Source organism: Heteronotia binoei, chromosome 16 (assembly GCF_032191835.1).
Source record: "Heteronotia binoei isolate CCM8104 ecotype False Entrance Well chromosome 16, APGP_CSIRO_Hbin_v1, whole genome shotgun sequence".
Lineage (NCBI taxonomy): Eukaryota > Metazoa > Chordata > Lepidosauria > Squamata > Gekkonidae > Heteronotia > Heteronotia binoei.
The window spans coordinates 35,022,576-35,043,319 of record NC_083238.1 but is presented as its reverse complement, the minus strand read 5'-3'; the positions used below and the strand labels follow the sequence as shown (position 1 = coordinate 35,043,319).

Sequence of the window (20,744 nt, the reverse complement as noted above, 5' to 3'; positions counted from 1 at the left end):
GCATTGAGGGTTGCAGAAAGAATGCACTATCGGCTAAAGTTGCCCCTCCTTTTATACTGACATGAGCAGAATGGGACAAAAGCTCATCTAAGATTGAGAGCAGCAGCAGGAGATTTGGATGATTCTTGCCTTATCTGGAAATCTTACCTTGAACTCTAATCTGAGGAACTGGGTTTGACTCCGCACTCCTCCATATGCACCTGCTGGAGTGACCTTGGGTCAGACACAGTTCTCTCAGAGCTGTTCTCTCAAGAGAAGTTCTCAAAAGAGCTCTCTCAGCCCCAGCTACCTCACAGGGTGTCTGCTGCGGGGAGGGGAAGAAAAAGGAGATTGTAAAATGCTTTGCAACTCTGAGTAAAGGGTGGGGTATAAATCCAATCTCCTCCTCCTTCTCTTTCTCTTCCTGAGCTTCTTGTGCCACACAAGGTTCAGGAGGGCCCTTCATCCCTCAGTAAACTTTTCCGTGGGGAAGTCATAGGGTGCTGTGACAAATATTATGCTCCATTCACATAAGCTTGATTCCAACACAGTGTTTTGATTTGTAAGTCTAGGTCTGAACATATAAGCAAACAACTAATAACCACAAGATTGATAGACACAAGATTTTAATCATGCACCAATGCTATTCTCCAAATAACTTCTAAGATTTAATTGAAACAATAAATATATTATATGGACAAAGAAAGCAGGATTTACATCACACATACACATGCTCATTGTTATATGAAATATTCTGGATTGAGGCATTAATGACCAACCTGATCAACTGACTTGCTACCCCAGCCAATAGCTTTCATCTTCCGCTGGACCTCCCATTGTTTCTGATAAGCCAAAATATGATTCAGAGGCCAAGGATAAGGAGATCCATATCTTGGATGAGTAATCTTTATTTAAACAAAAGAAAAACGGATCATGTTATTCTATGGTTGGGAATAAAGCAGTGTTTTAAAGAACGACTAGGGTAGCTACAGCTTTTATGGTCATGGCACTGTTTGGTAAGCTATTCTGGGCAATTATTCATAACTTGAAGCTTTTTTCTTTTTAAAGAGCATTTAAAATTATATTAAAAACATCTCCACGGTGAAACCAGTACATCCAGTCATGACAGAGAGCTCCCCCAAAATGTATATGCAAGCAAAATTAAAGCAAAAAAAAGAAGTATCATTAATGGTATAAACCTCTATGTTTCATTTATGAGCAGGGACTTGCAATAGTGAGCAAAAGTGTTTTCTCATTAAAATTTAATTAAGATAAATGCTACAGAATCACTCACCTCCTGGACTGTAGCATCATCACACCACTGAAGAAACAGCTAGGAGAAAGGGGGGGGGGGGGAAAGAAACCCACATACTAAAACTTCGTACCATACAAGGTTTACACACACAGACAGCTCATTCCTTGCAGCTTCGCCTAATAGTAGAATGTCTTTTTATCCTACTGAACAAGCCATTAATAACAATAATATCTGAAATACAGAAAAGGGCGGGTTTGCCGGTTCTCTTGTGGAACGGGCACCCAGATCTCATTCAACAAAACCCCCAAATTGAGGTTGCTGAATATAAACGTGTTTCTTTTTGAGTCTCACTGTTAATCACAAACCTCCTCCCCTTATGTTAAGAAAAAAAAGTGTATTGGCGTGCAACGTTACAAAGAAAATAGCATTCCACTCTCCTGCCACCATCCCCTCCATATCATTTATTTCCCAAGACTGACAAAGTACTAGGGTTTTGCCGTACCTCTGCTGTCAAAAGCATATTATTGACTAATTCCATGTAGGCTTTCATCTCTGCTTTTTGGACTTCATCCAACCCGTCGCTAAGTGAATGGCCCTAAGGCAGAGGAGGAGGGGGGTGTCGGGGTTAAGAAAGGATAGCAAAAAACATCAGTTTGGGCCCCTTCCAAAGACCACCAAAGTCCAGGACTTTGGAACTCGCTACATCATAACAAATTACATGTTATAAACAGTTTTGCAGCCCATGAAGATGATTAAGTTTCCCAGAGGAAACAAAATACTGAAATGTAATGTTTCAGCAGCAAAGCAAAATAAAAATAAAAAAATGAGAAACTGGCAAACAGCATTCCCAACTACAGATCTGTTGGAGTTCTTCCTTTTCAGCTGAGTAGCCTTTGCAAATAAGCAGGACATCCTTGTAAACAAACAACAGTGAATTGTGATGATGCAGACATCTTATTAAAATAGGCTATTCGATGCACAGGCATCGATTTACAAGGCTAAAGAAAGAAGCAAGAGTCAGCGTGAATGTTGACAACATGGAATTTTTAAGATTCAAATGAAGCAAACCTTTGGGGGAAGCCAAGCAGCGGCTCCCGGGTCTGCCAAAACAGAAGGAATTCACATCCAGCAATCTTTTAGGCAGAAGGCAGGATTCAAAGGGATCCTGCATGGGAACTTCACCAAAATGCTGGGATTGCAGATGCTCTTCTCACTGCAGCCACCTGAGCTCTCTGATGAGTTTCTTGTGAAGGGAGGGGCAGGGCTACAGAGTCCAATTCAAGCAGCAGTAGTTGGGGGATCAATAGTGATGGGGGGGTAAGGAGGAGACACAGACAGCTTCAAGATAGTTACAAGCATAGACAGCTTAAAGATGGAATTGGATAAGCATATGGAGCAGAGGTCCATCAGTAGCTATTAGCCACAGCTTATCGTTGGAACTCTCTGTCTGGGACAGTGATGCTTTGTATTCTTGGTGCTTGAGGGGGCACAGTGGGAGGGCTTCTAGTATCCTGGCCCCACTGGTGGACCTCCTGATGGCACTTGGGTTTTTTTGGCCACTGTGTGACACAGAGCGTTGGACTGGATGGGCCATTGGCCTGGTCCAACATGGCTTCTCTTATGTTCTTATCTGCATATGCAAGGTTCTTTTGATCCTAGTCACCACTTATTCCCAGTATTTGGAAAAAGATGGACAGACTATTATTTAAGTACATACTTCCTTGTTCAGCAAACAATTCCATAATTCCCTAAAAGTTATAGAACAAAGTAGGAGTACAGTAGCACCTCTAAGACCAATGAAGTTTTATTCAGAAAGTAAGCTTTTGTATGCATGCGTACTTCTTCAGACAAGGAATGAGGTACAATATGCATGCATATGAAAGCTTACATTATGAATAAAACTTTGTTGGCCTTAAAGGTGCTCCTGGACTCCTACTTTGTTCTATGGCTTCAGACCAACACGGCTGCCCATCTGGATCTCACTGAAAGTTAGTTTTTGAGCCATTTTAGAATTCTCTACCAACAGTATCTCAACTAAAAAAAAAAGACAAGTAACTGTCAAAACAAATAAGGGGATAAAAATTCTCTGTAAGAGGAGCCATATGAGAAAATTATGAGAAAGGTTCTGGGAAATAACTCTTCCAGTTGTTAAATAAACCCACTGATAACTTCAGTTGCTCTCTAGTCTCCAACCATAGCAGACTGTTCAGACATATTTCAGTGCCTTCTAAAGATTATACCTGCAAGCAGCTAAAAGGAGAGTTACTATACTAATAATGCAATTCTAAGCAAGTCTGGTCAGAAACCTGCTAAAGTCTGCTCAGCACTGTTCCCTCTAAGCTGAGTTAATGTGAGCTAGTTCACAGTTTTTTAGCTTCTGGCTCACAGATTTTTGTCTTAGCTCAGGAAAGATTGCCCCAGAGCAAACTAATTTATGCAGTAGCCAAACTGCTTGCTCACAACTTTAATGCCAGTAGCTCACAAAGTAGAATTTGTTGCTCACAAGACTCCACAGCTTACAGGGACCATCGCTACTCTGTGGGACTTACTCCCAGGAATGTGGTTTTTAGGATTGCACTGTAAATCAAAGATACATGTTCCACATGGTTGGGAAGTTCAAATCAGAAGAAACTGCATATCTAAAGAAATATCCTATAGGAAAGAACAGGGGGTTTTTTGAGCAGGAATGCCCAGGAAAGCAGTTCCGGCTGGCATTGTCAGCGGGTGTGGCCTAATATGCAAGTGAGTTCCTGCTGGACTTTTTCCTACAAAAAGCCCTATGTGAAACAACAGTGGCAGCAGGGGGTGTGGCCTAATTAGTTCCTGCTGGGCCTTTCCTACCAAAAAAGCCCTGTGAAAGGAACAACAACAACAAAAAAGGCAGAGTGTGCAATCCTCAGAGTTTAATGTCACCTGATTTTTCCAAAAGTTTTGCTCTTAGAAGGAACCCTTACAGAACCTTCCAAATGCCTTCTGAATTTCAGAGTGTTTCAAAGACTCACTGAAAGGTTCTGCAGGGACTCCTGAAATAGAAACTCTCAGAATAATGCATCTGTGGATGATATATCAGTGTCCCTCCAGACTGCAGACTGAACAAAATGAGAACATTTTAGGTTACTATTTTAACAGAAAAGAATCACACCATGGACCAGCTTATCAAAGATTATACCTGCAAGCAGCTAAAAGGAGAGCTATCCAGGAGATTAAATAAGGACATGATACTTATGCGCCTCATATGTAAGTGAGAAAGGATTTTAGGGGCATGAAAAGATGTTGAACTCTTGTGGGCTAGAAGAAAAATGCTAGGAATGGGTCTCTCTGAAAGCATATCTAAGGGACTGGAAGCCTCTTTCTCTCTGTATTGGTGTGGATGCCTTACTATATTCCTAAACGGGGGTCATTTGTTACGAGGGCTGGATCTGACATACATAGGACTTTGTGGGTCTGAGCCGTACAAGTCCTTTATAAATCTTATAAAGGACACAGACAAACACAATTTTTTTAAAACTTAAAATACAAACATGCTTAAAACTCTTGCAACATTTTGTTTAAAACTAAAGGGTGGGGGAATAGTGGGATTTTGCAATGCAACTTTTAAAATTTCATCTCTGCTTCTTCTAAACATAAAGTAAAAGCACAAGGATCACAGCAGAAACTAAAAATATAAAATACTCTGAGCCTAGGAAAAAATGAAATGGCTGGGCATTGCAAGCTTATCTCTCCACCCCCTTCCCCGATCTACCCAGACTGGCAATGGCTCTCCAGTGTAAAATCCCTCCTTTGGCTGTGCATTCCCAGGTTACAGTACTCAGTAGCCATTCAGCAGACACAAGTTGGCTCTCAAAGCATCAACCATTTATTTGCCAGGATACAACTCCAAGAAGCAACAGCTTTGGCTGGCCACAGGAACGCTGGAAAGTGAAACTGAGCTCCACTCCATTGAAACGCATTGCAACACAAAGTTCCAAGGAAAACGTGGAATGGATTTTCCAGTAAGATCTCTATCTATCTTGGCACAGAGACCTTAATGGAAAATGCATTCCCCATTTTCTTTGCATCTTTGCAAGCCCAGAAGACCTTCCTGCTGCAGCCAGCAAAGACAATGGAGAAGGAGCTAGGAACCTCAGCAGCCTCAGAGCTTCAAAGGGTGAGGGACAGGAAGGGGAGGAGATGGGAGAAAAGAGCAGTGGACCAGATTAAAGTCCTGGATGGGCCAGTTCTGGCTGTTGGCCGGACATTTGACACCCTTGCTTCTTAGCACATTTATGAGACTCTAGAAGAACCTCAACATGCAAATAAATGACACTACCCAATCTTTCACAATTCTGATTCTACTTCATAAACCCATCAAAATAATTTCATAAACACAACTTAATTAGTACAGCTGTTAAATACTTACTGAACTAACCAGTTTAGTACAGGTTCCTTACCTTTGCTTTTACAAACTGAACAATGGGACCAAGTTCAGAAACTACTTGATTTCCTACATGAATAAAGGGCACTTTACCTGCAAGAAAGGGGGGGGGGGGGGAGAGAGAGTTTTTTTAAGAGTTGCTACTTAATAAGGGTATCACTTCAACTCACTGAGTTAATTAATGGTCATGGGATTGTTAGTCATGATTTCGCTGAAATCTCTGGGAGTTCAAGAGCACCAACTGCAAACATTTGCACCAGCAATCTGCCTTCAGTACTGGCATTTTTAAAAAATGGTTTGCAGTTTTTGCTCCTGGTGATTGTGGCTGATCCATCCCAAGCACTAAACCTGTGACAACTTTTAAAAACACAAAAAGTACTAATCACTGCTTACCCACGTGCTCACGAGCTGTAAAGGCTGATGTGACAGACTGCACAGCATATTTTTTTTAATGAATCAGAAAGATACGATGGGTGTCAGAATGGAGCAGTACTAGAATTCAATGTTCGCTTCTACATAGAGGCTCTCTCAAGCCCACTCAATAACATCAAGAAATACAGCCCACAGCAGCAAATATACATGTTGACCACAGATGCTGGGAATTCCAGATTACACACAACAGCCATAGTCTGCATATGGAGAGCAGAAACACTACAGATGTGGGAGGTTTTGTGACCCATCATACTTGGCTTTTCCTGGGACTACTTCCTATGGTTATTGCTGACCATATGCTAAATCACAGACCAAAACTTCAGGAACCTTTCACTACAGACACACTTGTGCATCTTCCCTATGACTATATACTGCATTTTATATGCAAACTGTCCTTTGGGAGCTGATACTTATCAATCCATTTTACGTCAGAACCAAAGAGTGATTAACACATGGAATGCACTGCCACAGGAGGTGGTGACGGCTGCCAGCACAGACAGCTTCAAGAGGGGATTGGATAAACATATGGAGCAGAGGTCCATCAGTGGCTATTAGCCACAGCGTATTGTGGTTCCAGCCCCACTGGTGGACTTCCTGATGACACCTGGTTTTTGGTCACTGTGTGGCACAGTGCTGGACCAGACTGTCTATTGGTCTGTTCCAACATGGTTTCACCTGTGTTCTTATGTTTGTGCTCCTGCTTGCATAAAAAAACTTCACTGCTGCCCTCTGGACATGCCCCTTAGGAAGGCCAGAAGCAATATCAACACACATCTAAGTAATGGGCAGCAATCAACTTTAATCCACAACAGGGGCTAAACTACATAGGACAGAAGCAGCAGTTCTGTCTCACTGAACGTCAAACTGTCCCAGTCACGCTCAGGGCCAATTACATGAGACTTTTTGAAAGATTAAGCCCAGGTGTCCTGGACCAGACTTGCTTTCCCTCACAGTCACACAACAGTTCTGGGGAATTTTCATTTAAAACTCTATGGAGGCCTGATTTGGATTGGGACCATGGCTTCTACCTCCCCCAGTACCTTTTTCTAAGCTGAAACAGCCCCAGAGGGGAGTTAATTGTCCCACTTTGGAGCAGCATGTACAAATTAATTAAGTAATTAATTATCATGTGGTGGTGTGTGTAGTATAGACAGGAGAGCCTAAGATTGTCTGGCAGTCAGAAATTCTAGCTCTTTTAGTGTTATGAACCACTAGATGGCAAGCTAGACTTCAAGGCAAGAGACTTTTCAGATGTGGATTGCCATTGCCTGCCTCTGCATCACAACCATGGAATGCCTTGGTGATGTCCCATCCAAATATCAGCCAGGGCTGACCCTGTTTAGCTTCTGGGATCTGATGGGATTGGGCTAGCCTGAGCTATCCAGGTCAGGGCACAGCATGTACAGTATTCTATGAATGTGCAGCTGCAAAAAGGTGGAATTGGAGCCAGTTTGATGTAGTGGTTAAGTGTGTGGACTCTTATCTGGGAGAACCAGGTCTGATTCCCCACTCCTCAGCATGCAACTGTTGGCATGACCTTGGGTCCGCCACAAGTTCTCTCAAAGCTGTTCTCAAGAGCAGTTCTGGGAGAGCTCTTTCAGCCTCACCTACCTCACAGGGAATCTGTTCTGGGGAGGGGAAGAGAAAGGAGATTGTAAGCTGCTGTGAGACTACTTTGTGTAGTGAAGGGCAGGGTATAAATCCAATATCTTCTTTTTCTTAACTCCCCCCACAGCCATTTCATCGAAAAAAAATGATTTCGGGGAAGGAAGTCAGGAGCTCCGTCTTTCCCATGTGACACTCCTAAGCTGAATTGGCCCCCTACGGAATTTTAAATGGACACTCCCCACAGCTGTAGTGTGGCTGCAGGAAAAATTCAAAGGCCTGACTTGTTATAACCTGTCTTGTATAGTTTGGCCCTCAACGAGACTGTGATGTGGCCGTGTTTTAAATATAAAAACAGCCAACCCTTCCTCTGCCCAAGAATCAAGATTTCCTCTCCTCCCTCCTTCTGTGCAGTTGGCACAGTTCTGCTTTTAACACGCACAGTAGCGCTGCATTTAACACAACCATCAATAAGCATGGCTCTTACCAGACGGAGACATGTACTCAGCATTTGCCCTGTAAACTACCCGGACTGGCAGACTGCACATTTGCAAAAAAGCCTGAAAATAAAAAAGAGCAGATAAAAAGTCACAATTATTATCTGAAGGCACAATATAAGTATTACAAAAGGGGTGGAAATTGTGTAGATTTTTAAGCGCTAGCCAGGTTACCACAGGTTGTTTTAAAAAGCTATTTGCCAGAAAACCAAACAGCACCAGGGTGCTTAGAGATATATAGTTTCTACGTTGTGCTTATTAAGAACTCCATTTTCTTCATCTGAGGTGCTGCTGCAGCAGCATGTAATTAGCTATCAAAATGGAATTATGTCACCCCAAATGTATATATTGGTCTATAACTTTTATTTGCTTACTTTGGCCTAAGCAGGATAAAAAAAACAACAACAACTCCAATCTACTGTAAAAAAAAGACAATCTCACACTACGTTTACTTCTGCATGTTGGATTTCACTATAGTTGAACATTTCTCAGCTTTCTGGTTGAGAACAGAGTAATAATTATATTGCAGTTTTCAAACCAAATGAATGAGAATACAGTCAATTCACACATTGATACACTAGCAAGTTGAAAGCCATTTGTACATGAGTCTCACATATTTGCCTGTCTACATGCACACAAACCACGTGCAAACCCACATTATTTCTGAAGCATTGCACAGTATCCCAAAATGTTTGTTGTTCTGGTGCACTTTCCATACCTCTGAGCAGTATAAGTGCTCATCCTATGGCATAGGAAGCTGCCATGTCCATGTGCTTTATCAACCAACTACAATAACTAAATCTCGACTCCCTTAAGAACACAAGAAGTCTGCTGGATCAGACCAACAGTCCATCTAATTCAGTATCCTGTTTCACACAGTGAACAGCCAGTTGCCTTGGAGGGCCAACAAACAGGACAGAGGCCAAGGCTTCCTTCAGATGTTGCCTCTGAAAATGGAGATACTCTTTAGCAAGGGTGGAATTCTAGCAGCAGCTCCTTTGCATATTAGGTCACACCCCTTGATGTAGCCAATCCTCCAAGAGCTTACAAAAGTGATTCACTTTAATGTTGTTTTGTTGTTTTAATGTTGTAAGTCGCCCCAAACTCACTAGCGGGATAGGGTGGGGTAGAAGTTGAAAAATTAAATTAAATTAAATTTTTAAAAAGCCTTGCAAGCTCTTGGAGGACTGGCTACATCAGGGATGTGTGGCCTAATATGCAAAGGAGCTCCTGCTAGAATTCCACCCCTGCTCTTTAGCTACCATAGACAATGATGGACCTATCCCTTCATGAATCTGTTTAATACCCTCTTAATGATCTTGAACCCTAGATTCTCAGACAGTGGACTCAGGCCCCCAATACAGACATATCTACAAGGGGAGCAGAGTGGAATTTAGGACTAATCTATTGAGGGGATCCTCTTTTTAAGTGCCTGAATGTTTTGCAAGTAGCACCAGGAGAAAGAAGTTGCTCAGATCCTGTCCTTTGGCCAATGTCTAGGGAAATTCAGGAGAAGTCTGTTGCCATGACAGTAGAGGGGGGCAATGAGAATGCTAGGAATGTGGAGGAGCACTCCTACAAAATATTCCATTGCCATGGTTCACAGGTTGTCTTACAGGCCTGTAGCTATGGTGGAGCCCTTGAGGTCCCGGCCCCATGACTTAGTACGAAGGCCATAACTTAGTATCACATTGCTGACATGGCCACACTGCTCCCCTCCGCCGCCCCATTCCCACCTGGGTGCCACCAAGTATTCTGAGTAGAATTGCTCAGGATTGCTCTCTGAATGTGGTTCTGTGTGTGTGTGTGTGCGCGAATGCACACACACACTCGAGGGGGGGGGAATCAGAAAAAAAAGAGCGGCCAAAAGACAAAGCTCCTGAGATGAGCACCAGAGACTAAACCCCCAGATTCAAACCCCAACCAAGGCTTTCCATTCCAGCGCCAAGGGCGGGGGGAGGCACCAAAGCAAAACAAACCAACCCAACCTCAATGTGACTTGAAGGCAAGGTGGGGTGAAGAGGAGCCACTGAGGCTAGTGGCATCTTGGCATCCACATCAGCTCAGTCCAAGGTCCCTCCTTGCACCCTCTCTTTCAAGCTGCGAAAAGTGTGGGCAGTGGCCCAGCAGAGGGGCAGGTGTGGCCAGCAAGGAGGGAGCATGACCTTGTCTTGACTCCCATGACCCACCAAGGCTGCTGGAGCACATGCCTTGCGGGTCCATACCTTTGCCCTGGCTGGGAAGCAGAGGCCCTGGAGCATTCCTCCTTCCCCTGGCTGCAGGCTGCTTTTGATCTTGCCCAGGAGCCTGTGCCTGGCCTGGCTGAGGACTACTTGTTGATATAGGAGCAAGCATGGATTTATTTCATACTTAAATTATTCAAATTAGGCAGCGCTAAGTGCCCCCGAGAAATTTAAATGCCTCCGACTTAAGAATTCCTGGCTATGGGCCTGTTGACCTATACAACAGTAATGCACCATGCCACTTGCAAGGATCTTCCCAAATACTTGCATCAAACACAAGGTTGGGCAGTGCTGGGAGCAAAGGAGTTCCTGAAAGGGAAGTAGGGTAGAAACGGAAGAAACTGAATACATGGAAGACAGACAGATGAGAGAGACAGAGAGAGAGAGGAGACAGAGACAGAGAGAAAGAGGGAGTCACGCATATTCCATCTTTCAAGTAAATCCAAATGCCTTTATGTAGCACTGCATCAAGTGATATTTTAAACAGTTCTAAAAAATACCATTGTGAAAACACAGAATAAAAGGGAGTGTGGGTCCTCTCCCCCCCTCCCCCGCTTAACAAAAGAAACAAAGAGGATGCTATGATGACAACTGAAGAATTATTCTCTAACTTAACCAGAAAAAAAGCACGTTTGAAAATTACAAAGTATGTACAAACATATGAAATATTTCAGCTCTTCGTATCAAGCAGTGGCAGACCCGGCAAATTGAAAGAGTCTGCCTGAAATTACAAATGAAAACTGTTCAGCATCACTCCTGGAGTGACAGATTATATTCCTAATTCAGTTATGTTAATACCCATATTTGTAGTTTAACATAAATTAACAGTTTAATTGTATTTGTGACTACTTTAAACAAAGTAACAAATTCCTTTGTACCTGCAAATGTAATTTATAGCAAAGCCAGGTTCATTTTCAAAAACAATCTGTTTCATGCTGCACCGGAATGCTGCTGTAATGGTATAATGTAATTCCTGCTGCAGAATGTGGGAAGAGCAGACTCAGTGGTAGCATAGAGGAGGTTTTGAAGATAAATGAAGATGCTATTCATTCAGGGGTAATTTCATCTTAGAACCATATGAAAGATGTTTCACTCAGACACACTAGAGGCCCGGCCTGGGATTTCAGTCTATTTTCAGCTACAATGTAATGTTGTTAAATCGATTATGTTGATACTGTATTTCTAATCATGAAGAATTCAAGCTATTATTCTGCTTAAAGAATGAATTGTCAGACTTTCATATACCGTTCCGGCGTCTCCACTTTAGAGCAATAAACACAGTATCCATTTTTTTAAAAAAATATATAAATTCACATTATAAGAGCCACAAATCAGTAATGTCTAGATAGTCAACAAAGAATCCTTTAAAAAAAAGTGGTTATATTAAACACAGTGCTCTTTTCCACTGCTAACAAAAAGCAAACTGGTGACCTTCCAATGTATCATGAGAATTCTTCATAGGCAGCAGTATCTTCCCAGCAGCTCTTCTGTTTCTGAGAAAAAGTTAATTTTTCCTTCTTCAGCTGGTAAGGTGAGCACAGTTTGGAGAACTGCTTGGAATATTTATTTAATAAATTATTTCTACCCAGGTTTTCCGTCTCAGTTGAACCTCCAAGGCACCTTACAAACCTCAAAACATAAAAATCAACAATTATAATAATACAGTCCCAAAACAAACCAGAATAGCTGAACAAGACAGTTAAAATGGAACCAAGGTATAATTTTGTTTAGGATTGCCTAAATAAATTAAATATATGCAAACCAAATCTGCACTCAAACAGTAGCATCTTCATCTGGCACAGGAAAGCAACCTGCAGTTTCCTTCTGGCTTTCTCTGGGCAGGGAGTGCTGAAGACTGTCAAGACTCCTATTGGTTAGTATTTGTGCCATCGATAGAGGTGGGAGATACCCTGTCCACAAGACAGTGTGATTTATGAACATTTTCCAAAGGAGTGGGCCTTTTCCAATGCACTCAAACACAATATTCCTCATATTATATAGCAATGTGAGAATACTGTGCTGCAACTTCCCACCATTTCATAATCATTTTTTTTTTAACTGGACAGCAAGATCCCCCATCTCTGGCATGGATCCTAAACCTTGGTTGCGTTTGGGGAGGGACGGTGGCTCAGTGGTAGAGCATCTGCTTGGTAAGCAGAAGGTCCCAGGTTCAATCCCCGGCATCTCCAACTAAAAAAGGTCCAGGAGTGAAAAACCTCAGCTTGAGACCCGCTGCCAGTCTGAGTAGAGAATACTGACTTTGATGGACCGAGGGTCTGATTCCGTATAAGGCAGTTTCATATGTTCACTGCACTCTTCTGCCGGGGGGCAGTCCTCTGTGTCACAGCACATACCTCTGATGCCAAGCATCACCACTCATATAGATCTGCTATCTTTCAACAAGCCAAAAATCCCCACTCTGTCACAGGAACCTGCTGGGTGGCCTTGGGTCAATCGCATGCTCTTGGTCAAATCTACCTCATGGGGTCACAGTAAGGAATAAAATGCATGAGAAGAAAACCATGTAAAATATTTTCATGTCACTGTTTAGAGACAGGTGGGGTATAAATGAAGTAATTAAGTTAATCAAATAGAAAGTTGTTTTTGAGGAGGAAAGACAACAGTGGTAATAGGGATAGTTCAATTACCTTTATTGGCATTAAAGGAGAAATAAGAAGATTGCAGATTTATACCCCGCCCTTCTCTCTGAATCAGAGACTCAGAGCAGCTTACAATCTCCCATATCTTCTCCTCCCCAGAACAGACACCCTATGAGGTGGGTGGGGCTGAGAGGGCTCTCACAGCAGCTGCCCTTTCAAGGACAACTTTGCAAGAGCTAAGGCTGACCCAAGGCCATTCCAGCAGCTGTAAGTGGAGGAGTGGGGAATCAAACCTGGTTCTCCCATAAGGGTGGGGGGAATAGATGTTACACATATATGCATACAAATAGATAAAACATGCCAACATGAATCAAGACAAAAGAACATTCTAAAAGGGTCTAAATTCTGTACAAAAATAAGTCAAAAGTCAATCTGTCTAATACAAATTTAAATTACAATACATTACTGCATATAAGAAAAAAAACTTTGCCACAGCATCAGTTCTGTTCCCATCTTTGTTGTTTAATAGATACAGCAGTTTATATGAATCCAGACGCTCTAAGATACTATCAAGAATTAACGATAAAATGCTGCGCCAAATATTAACATAATAACATTCTGATAACACATGAGACACAGTTTCAATGGACCCACTTGCACAAGGCATAGTCTGTTAGCAAAAGGTGTACTGTTAAATCGCCAAGTTAAAATCGCTGGAGGGCATTGAACCAAGCAAGAGAAACGATTCTGCCTAATGCTGGAGTCTGAAGTTAGTACAAGTAGCTAGCAGGAAGGCCCACAGTGGGCAAGATCCCATGACTAAGAGGGGATCATGTCTTATTAGCTGCAACTGGGATAACAGTGAGATGGCTGGCTAGCTGGCAGTACAGATCTAGAGGGGGGAAAAGACTGTGATGCTGCATTACAGTTCTCCAATATCCATGCAAGGTTGTTATCAACAGAAATGTTATTTCCTGAACTCAAGATTTTAATATTTCTGGTCCCTGAAGGACTTCCTCCTCCTGTACTAACCAGCTTTCAGGTTAAAGTACTCATCTCAAGTATAGAATTCAGGTAAGTAGTAACTGGAAGTGGGATATTCTTAAGGGCTGCTCTCCAACAGTGGAATGTTCTCCCCTTGAACTGCCTGCATTGCTAGCTTTTTGTTCATTCAGAAACAAAAAATGAAAAAGGGCCCTGTGAGTCACCAAGGTACGGTAAGCAGAAGGACATCTCATTGGGAACAAAATAGGTAATTACATGTAAACTTAAAGGTGCATGATAATCCATCCCAAAGATATTGAAGCCATAGAAAAAAAGTGCTTGTATAATATGGAGTCTTTTTCAAGGGCTGGGAATGAAATTAATCCTGGAACAGCTATGCCTATTTCTTTCTTTTTTTTCTCTTCCATCCTGGCCCTTGATAAAGACTCCATTTTGTTTGTCGAAACAGCTGCGGGGCAGCTGAGACCTTGGAGAATATTATACAAGCACTTTTCAGTCTGCTGGAGGCTGGTGAAATTAATGGACTTTTATATATTTTTGTATGCCTGGAACCACTTTTGGAAGACTTTACTGCCTCTATGTACAGGTTTAGAAAGAGTGCTCTGTTAGAGATGTATTATATATGTTTTCCATGGTTTCAATATCTTTGTGACTGATTATAATGCACCTTTAAGTCTACTACATGCAGTGCTCTTTTTCTAGCAGGAGCTCCTCTACATATTAGGCCACATACCCCTGATGTAGCCAATCCTCCAAGAGATTAGAGGGCTCTTAGTACAGGAGCTCCTGCTAGAAAAAGAATCCTGTCATTACCTATTTTGTTTCCAGTGAGATGTCCTTTCTGCTTTTTGTTCATCCAGGCATTTACTTCCAACCTATCTCCTTGTGTCAGTGGGTACTCATGGGGACATCACTGGGGACCAGTGTTCCCTCTAAGCTGAATTAGTGTGAGCTAGCTCATAGTTTTCTAGCCTCCGCCTCACACATTTTTGCCTTTGCTCAGGAAAAATGGCCCCAGAGCAAACTAATTTATGCAGCAGCTCACAATTTTAATGCCAGTAGCTCACAAAGTAGAATTTCTGCTCACAAGACTCCACAGCTTAGATAAGCAAGGGCATTGTATGAAACTTAAGGAACTGGATTATGTTTAGCTCAGACAAGGGAAATCCATGGGTGGCAGGGGCATGCATTACAGATTTTCAAGCTGCTGAAAAGGGTGAAAAATTAACCTGTCAAAGGACAACAGTTGGAACAGACTAACTGCGTGACCCATCCATCTCTAGCCTCCTAGTATCTTTAGCTATGGGCTAGTTATTTCATCCTCAGAGCAGTAGGACTGTTGCACTCCAAAGATTCTATCCACTCTGGCAAACCTAGAACACATCAAGGTTGTATGTCAAAGACACATACAGACAAAGAACGATGGCAAAAAGAGTGACTAGTCCTTTGAAGAAATAGGCTATGTGGAAGGCTGACTGATGACATCTGGATCACTCTCCACCCTCCTCTTTTTTAAACACTACAGCCATTTTTAGGAAGGTGCTCTTCTAGCTTAGTTTCAAGCAGAAGGAGAAATGACCTATAATCTGCTTAGTTTCAAGCAGAAGGAGAAATGGCCTATAATCTTTTGTGTTAGGCAGATATCTCATTTTTAAGAGAAAGGATATAGGCAACTGGCGGGGTGGAATCTAAAGAACTAGTTTAGTAGAAACTTTGATGATGGTCAGTAAGGAACGGTTTATATTGTACAGTACTGAATCAGTACTAAATCAAGCACAAATAGAAATCACTTGTAGATTGATAACTCTTGAACAGCATAAAAAAGGAGATATGGAACACAACACATGTGACTCAACTGATGTACTTCCTTTTTAAGAAGGTTGATGGTAGATCTGTAGAAACTGAAATGTATTAATCAGATATTAGAATCAAGCTAAGATGTATTGTTAAGGGTCTTTGCTATTTTAGTAAACTATATTAACATAGAATCTGTATGCTTTAATGACAACTATATTAAACAATTTAAAACAAACAACAAAATCAGAATATTTACACTAATTCTCCTATACACTTTGTTAACTAGATATTAGATCAAAGTTTGTTTTTAAGAGATTGTTGAAATACTGCAATTTATTGTATAAATATGAAATATGACAGATGGTTGTTTATGTTAACATTAATCTATGCTTGTGATGTCTTTGAACTGTTTTTATTTAATGAGTTTTTAAAATTACTATTTAGAAGAGGAAAACAGTCTTATGCAGATATCATACAGCCAAATAGAATCTACAAATATTTCTGATTTTGGTATGTACTGTCAGCACTGTTTTAGTTATGTAACTATCCATTAATTTTCGCAAGCACAGGGATTATATTTGGGGTACATTTTGAACTCCTGTGAAATAAACCTGTTACCTTGTGCAGGGATTTTTCCTTCCATCTTTCAGAGTTATGAATAAAAACAGAGAATGATTAATATCTCATTTTCTAAGCTATGTATCAGTATGAGCAGCCATTATCTTGGTAGAGTTTCCACCATGCTGGGTTCATTTAAACTCCAATACTTTTGGATTCTGAAGATGTTTTTATTTAAACAGGACATAGCAAATGTCCCCAATTAAAGTGCATGGGGCCAGAAACATTCAAATTTAATACACACACACATACATACAGGAAGTGGGTTTCAAATACCATAGAACAAATCAACTTACTTATAACGCAGGGGTTTCCCAATCTTTTTTGAGCTCATGGGCACCTCTGCAATTTCTAACAAAGTATGGTGGGCACAGCCACAAAATGTCTGTCACAAAACGGCGGCTGCAGAAGGTAGAGCCAGCTATACAATGGCTGCCACAGCCCACCTTCAGTCACATCATGAAGATCTTCATGCTGTGATGGCAGCTGGTGCTGAAGGAACATTTTTTTTAAAAAAAATCCACAGCCAATCAAATTTCCAGTGGCCAATCATACCATACCAAACCTTTAATGGCATAATAGATTCAGATAAAAATACACAGAATATAAAAATTTAAACATTGGAGATAAAATCAAAATAAAACCGAGCTTACAGATACATTCAAACATGCTCAGAATTAAATTTAAGGATGTCAGCCAGAAATTTTGCCACAGCCTCACTAACCACCCCCTCAGTATCACTCAATAAATAATAACAGGGTGGCAGAATAGACAAATCTGGAGAAAAAGAAAGCTTGCCAAATAAATCTTTACGGAGGTTATGGTAAAAAGAACAATCAAGCAATATATGCTGGATTGAGTCAGGGGTATTCGCTCCACAGGAGCAAAGTCTGTCGGCTAAAGGGACTCGCTGATATCTCCCTTGTAAAACTTTGGAGGGAAACGCGTTTAGTCTGGCCAACATAAATGCCCTGCGATGACTTGGAGTGGTTAGGTCTGATAGATAATTGGGCATTTGGCCACAAAAAGCATAAAGACCTAAGGAAGCTGGAGAGCAAGTATAAGGGAGAGTTGGCCGTAATTTCGTTTCCTCCAATTCCCACAGTCTCAGTTTAATACATCTGAAGATATATGACTCTTCAGAGGTAGAAAAATCATCTACCTCTAACCCCAATTGATTGAGTTTAGACAGAAGCACTGCTGTCCAGGACGAAATATATGGGTCTCTTTTCATACAATCAAGAAGGCTGTTGGGATCTGTTCTAAAATGAATTTTGAGCCAGAATTTAAACACTGCAATCCAGGCTTTTGTCTCCACCAAAGACTGACCCACTTCAGAGCAGAGAGCAAAGTAGGACACACATTTTGGCAAACCAAGAATTTGTCTAAAGAATGAGGCTTGAATGCCCTCCACTTTCCTGGTAAAAGCTGAGATCCATATAGGGATACCATAGAGGATTTGGGCAAGCGTTTTGGCTTTGAATACTTTAATAGCTGCTGGAACTAATTGGTTGCCCCTTGCAAAGAAAAACTGTTTAATTTGAGCAGCTGAACACTTAGCCAAGTTGATGGTGTTGTTACGATGTGAAACCCAGCTTAACTTGTGGTTAAAAGTGATCCCCAAGTATTTAAAATTTTTTGTTTGCTCGATTGTTGAATTGCCAATAAACCATCTCTGTGGGCCCCAGCAATTTGAAAAGACAACTACTTTAGATTTGGTATAATTGATAGTAAGTGAATTACAATTACAGTAGTCATAAAAGGCGTTCAAATACCTTTGCAGGCCCACTCTTGTACAAGAGAGGATGGTAGTGTCATCGGCATAAAGTAATAAGGGGACCGCTCGGCCTGCAAGTTTAGGCGGATGACCATTGATAGGGGTCAAAAATTGTGCCAGGTCAGTTAAAAATAAATTAAAAAGATGTGGGGCCAGCACACAACCTTGTTTTACCCCCTTTAACACTGGGATTTTACTAGTCAAGTCACCGCTAGAAGAAAATTTCACTTGGCAAAAGGTATTAGAATGAAGTTTCCTCAAGAGAAACAGCAAACGAGGGTCCATTCCCAGGTAACCAAGCTTGATCCATAGTTGGGCTCTATCTATTGAATCAAAAGCACCCTTCAAATCGATGAAGGCAGCATATAATTTTTTTGACCCGGTATGCATATATTTTTCAGCAAGGAAGGCCAGAGTGCAGCAGTGATCCATAGCAGATTTGCCTTTGGAGAAGCCAATCTGTTCAGGACCTATGATGTTGCCTAGGCGCATCCAGTCAGTTAATCGGAGTTCTAAATGTTTTGCATACAATTTGCCCACTATAGATAATAAACTAATGGGGCGGAAGTTTTCTGGTAACTCCAACCCCCCCTTTTTGTATATTGGGATAATTATAGAGTCAAGCCAAGAGTCAGGGATGGAGCCATGCAGATCGATAAAAGAGAACAATTTTGCAAGGGGCAAGAGCCACCAATCGGCAAACTTTGTGAATACCTCAGCGGGAAGGCCATCAGGGCCAGGTGCTTTACCCGCTTTTAAATCCTTCAATAACTCACTGATTTCCTCTAGAGTTACTGGAGGCCAGACCGGCATATCAGTAACTGAGGGGTTTGCTAAGATAGGAGGGGATACACATGGGGCAGCAAAAATGTTAGAGAAGTAATCAACCCATGTTTGCTCAGAGATATTTGGGTCAGTAACAGAATTGTTTTTTAGATTACCTGAAATGATTCTCCAGAAGGCCTTATTATCGTTAGATTTTATCGAGTGGTAAAGTTGGTCCCATTTATTCTGAAAGAAAGCTTTCTTTTTGGATGTAGTAAGCTCCAGGTAGGCTGTCTTGTAAGCAATGTAGGCCTTAATTTTTGATTGGTCTTTGGAGTGACAAGCCTCTTTAAAATGAGCTCTCAGTTCTTGTTTCCAAGCTAAACAATCTGTATCGAACCAGCTGGAGAAACTAGACCTAGACAAGATCACCGGTTTAGCTTTGGCACTACAATAATCAATTAATAATGAAAATCCTGAAAGGATTGAATCATCTGAATTGGAATTTATGATTGAATCCCTTAATTTGTCTGTCACAAAACGGCGGCTGCAGAAGGTAGAGCCAGCTATACAATGGCTGCCACAGCCCACCTTCAGTCACATCATGAAGATCTTCATGCTGTGATGGCAGCTGGTGCTGAAGGAACATTTTTTTTAAAAAAAATCCACAGCCAATCAAATTTCCAGTGGCCAATCAAAAGCCTTTCTGAGCAAAAGACCCACCAAACCCAGCCCACTTTCTAAAAACACTTGGCAGGCCTCAGGAAAGATCGTGTATTAATGACAGCAGAAGTAAAGTTATGAGCAATTTCAATATTAAAAAGAGAATAAGATGTGTTCTTTTTGCAATAAGAAATTAATGAATTGCAGTAAGAAATTAATGAACATTACAACTGTACAATATTTTAATTGAAAACAGCACACCTCATGGAAAGAACAGCAATTTCAATCAACATATTTCTAAAGCAGAATACTCACTGCTGAACTATCCTTTTACTTGAATTTACTTTTCTTGAAAGGATGTTTTTGCACATGTCAAGAATTTACACTACAAAAATTCAAGGACCACTGATTCGAACCGCATCCTGTAGCACGAGTTACTGAACAAACAAATAATTGTTGCAGTGATTTATGATGTGATCCTAAAGGCTGGGGAGTAACCTCCATGGGATGACATGGAGCTTGCTTCCAAGGAGACCTGTTTAGGAGTGCTCCCTTCATTACTCATTAGGGAAACACTGTGGTCAGCTGGTTTTATTGTCACATGCCCATATTTTCCAACTATAGCGCAGAAGAATAGGAAACGTTATGTTTCTGGGCCAAGCATTTCACCCACTTCCAAGATCATGCCAAGAATCTGGGGAACTAGCTCTTTGATGACCAATTAAAAAACAAACAAACCCAAAACCAATTTTTAAGAGGCAGTAATGGCTTGTATGCTGAACTGTATAATTTTCTAAATTTGCTTGCTACGTGGCAGCGAAGTTTGGAAGAGCATTTTAATAGGCTTAATTGCATGGGCCAAAGCAAAGCCCATCAGCTCCAATCATCAATATTAATGGATATTGAACAACTCCTCCTCCTCCTCCTGAAGCTTCAGTGGCTCGGGTTTAGACTTGCTACGATTATGAAAAAAATACATTTAATATTCACACATACAAGCACCAAACACAGAGCCCTTATAGAGTTAGTACTCGAAAAGCACTGGGCAGAGGCTTTCTGCTGGTCTACTGGGGATATCTCCAGAAGAAGAAATG

General features: G+C 41.3%; 1 protein-coding gene across 1 annotated transcript in view; it reads right to left on the bottom strand.

Annotated features, from left to right (window-relative positions):
* Positions 1 to 20,744, bottom strand: part of MTX2 (metaxin 2) — a 66,726-nt gene that overhangs the window by 5,017 nt on the left and 40,965 nt on the right. The window contains exons 4-8 of the mRNA XM_060256963.1: positions 8,173 to 8,245; positions 5,665 to 5,741; positions 1,737 to 1,829; positions 1,274 to 1,312; positions 759 to 884 (exon numbers count right to left, since the gene is read on the bottom strand). Coding sequence (XP_060112946.1) covers positions 759 to 884; positions 1,274 to 1,312; positions 1,737 to 1,829; positions 5,665 to 5,741; positions 8,173 to 8,245 — 408 coding nt within the window. The remainder of the gene's footprint in view (positions 1 to 758; positions 885 to 1,273; positions 1,313 to 1,736; positions 1,830 to 5,664; positions 5,742 to 8,172; positions 8,246 to 20,744) is intronic.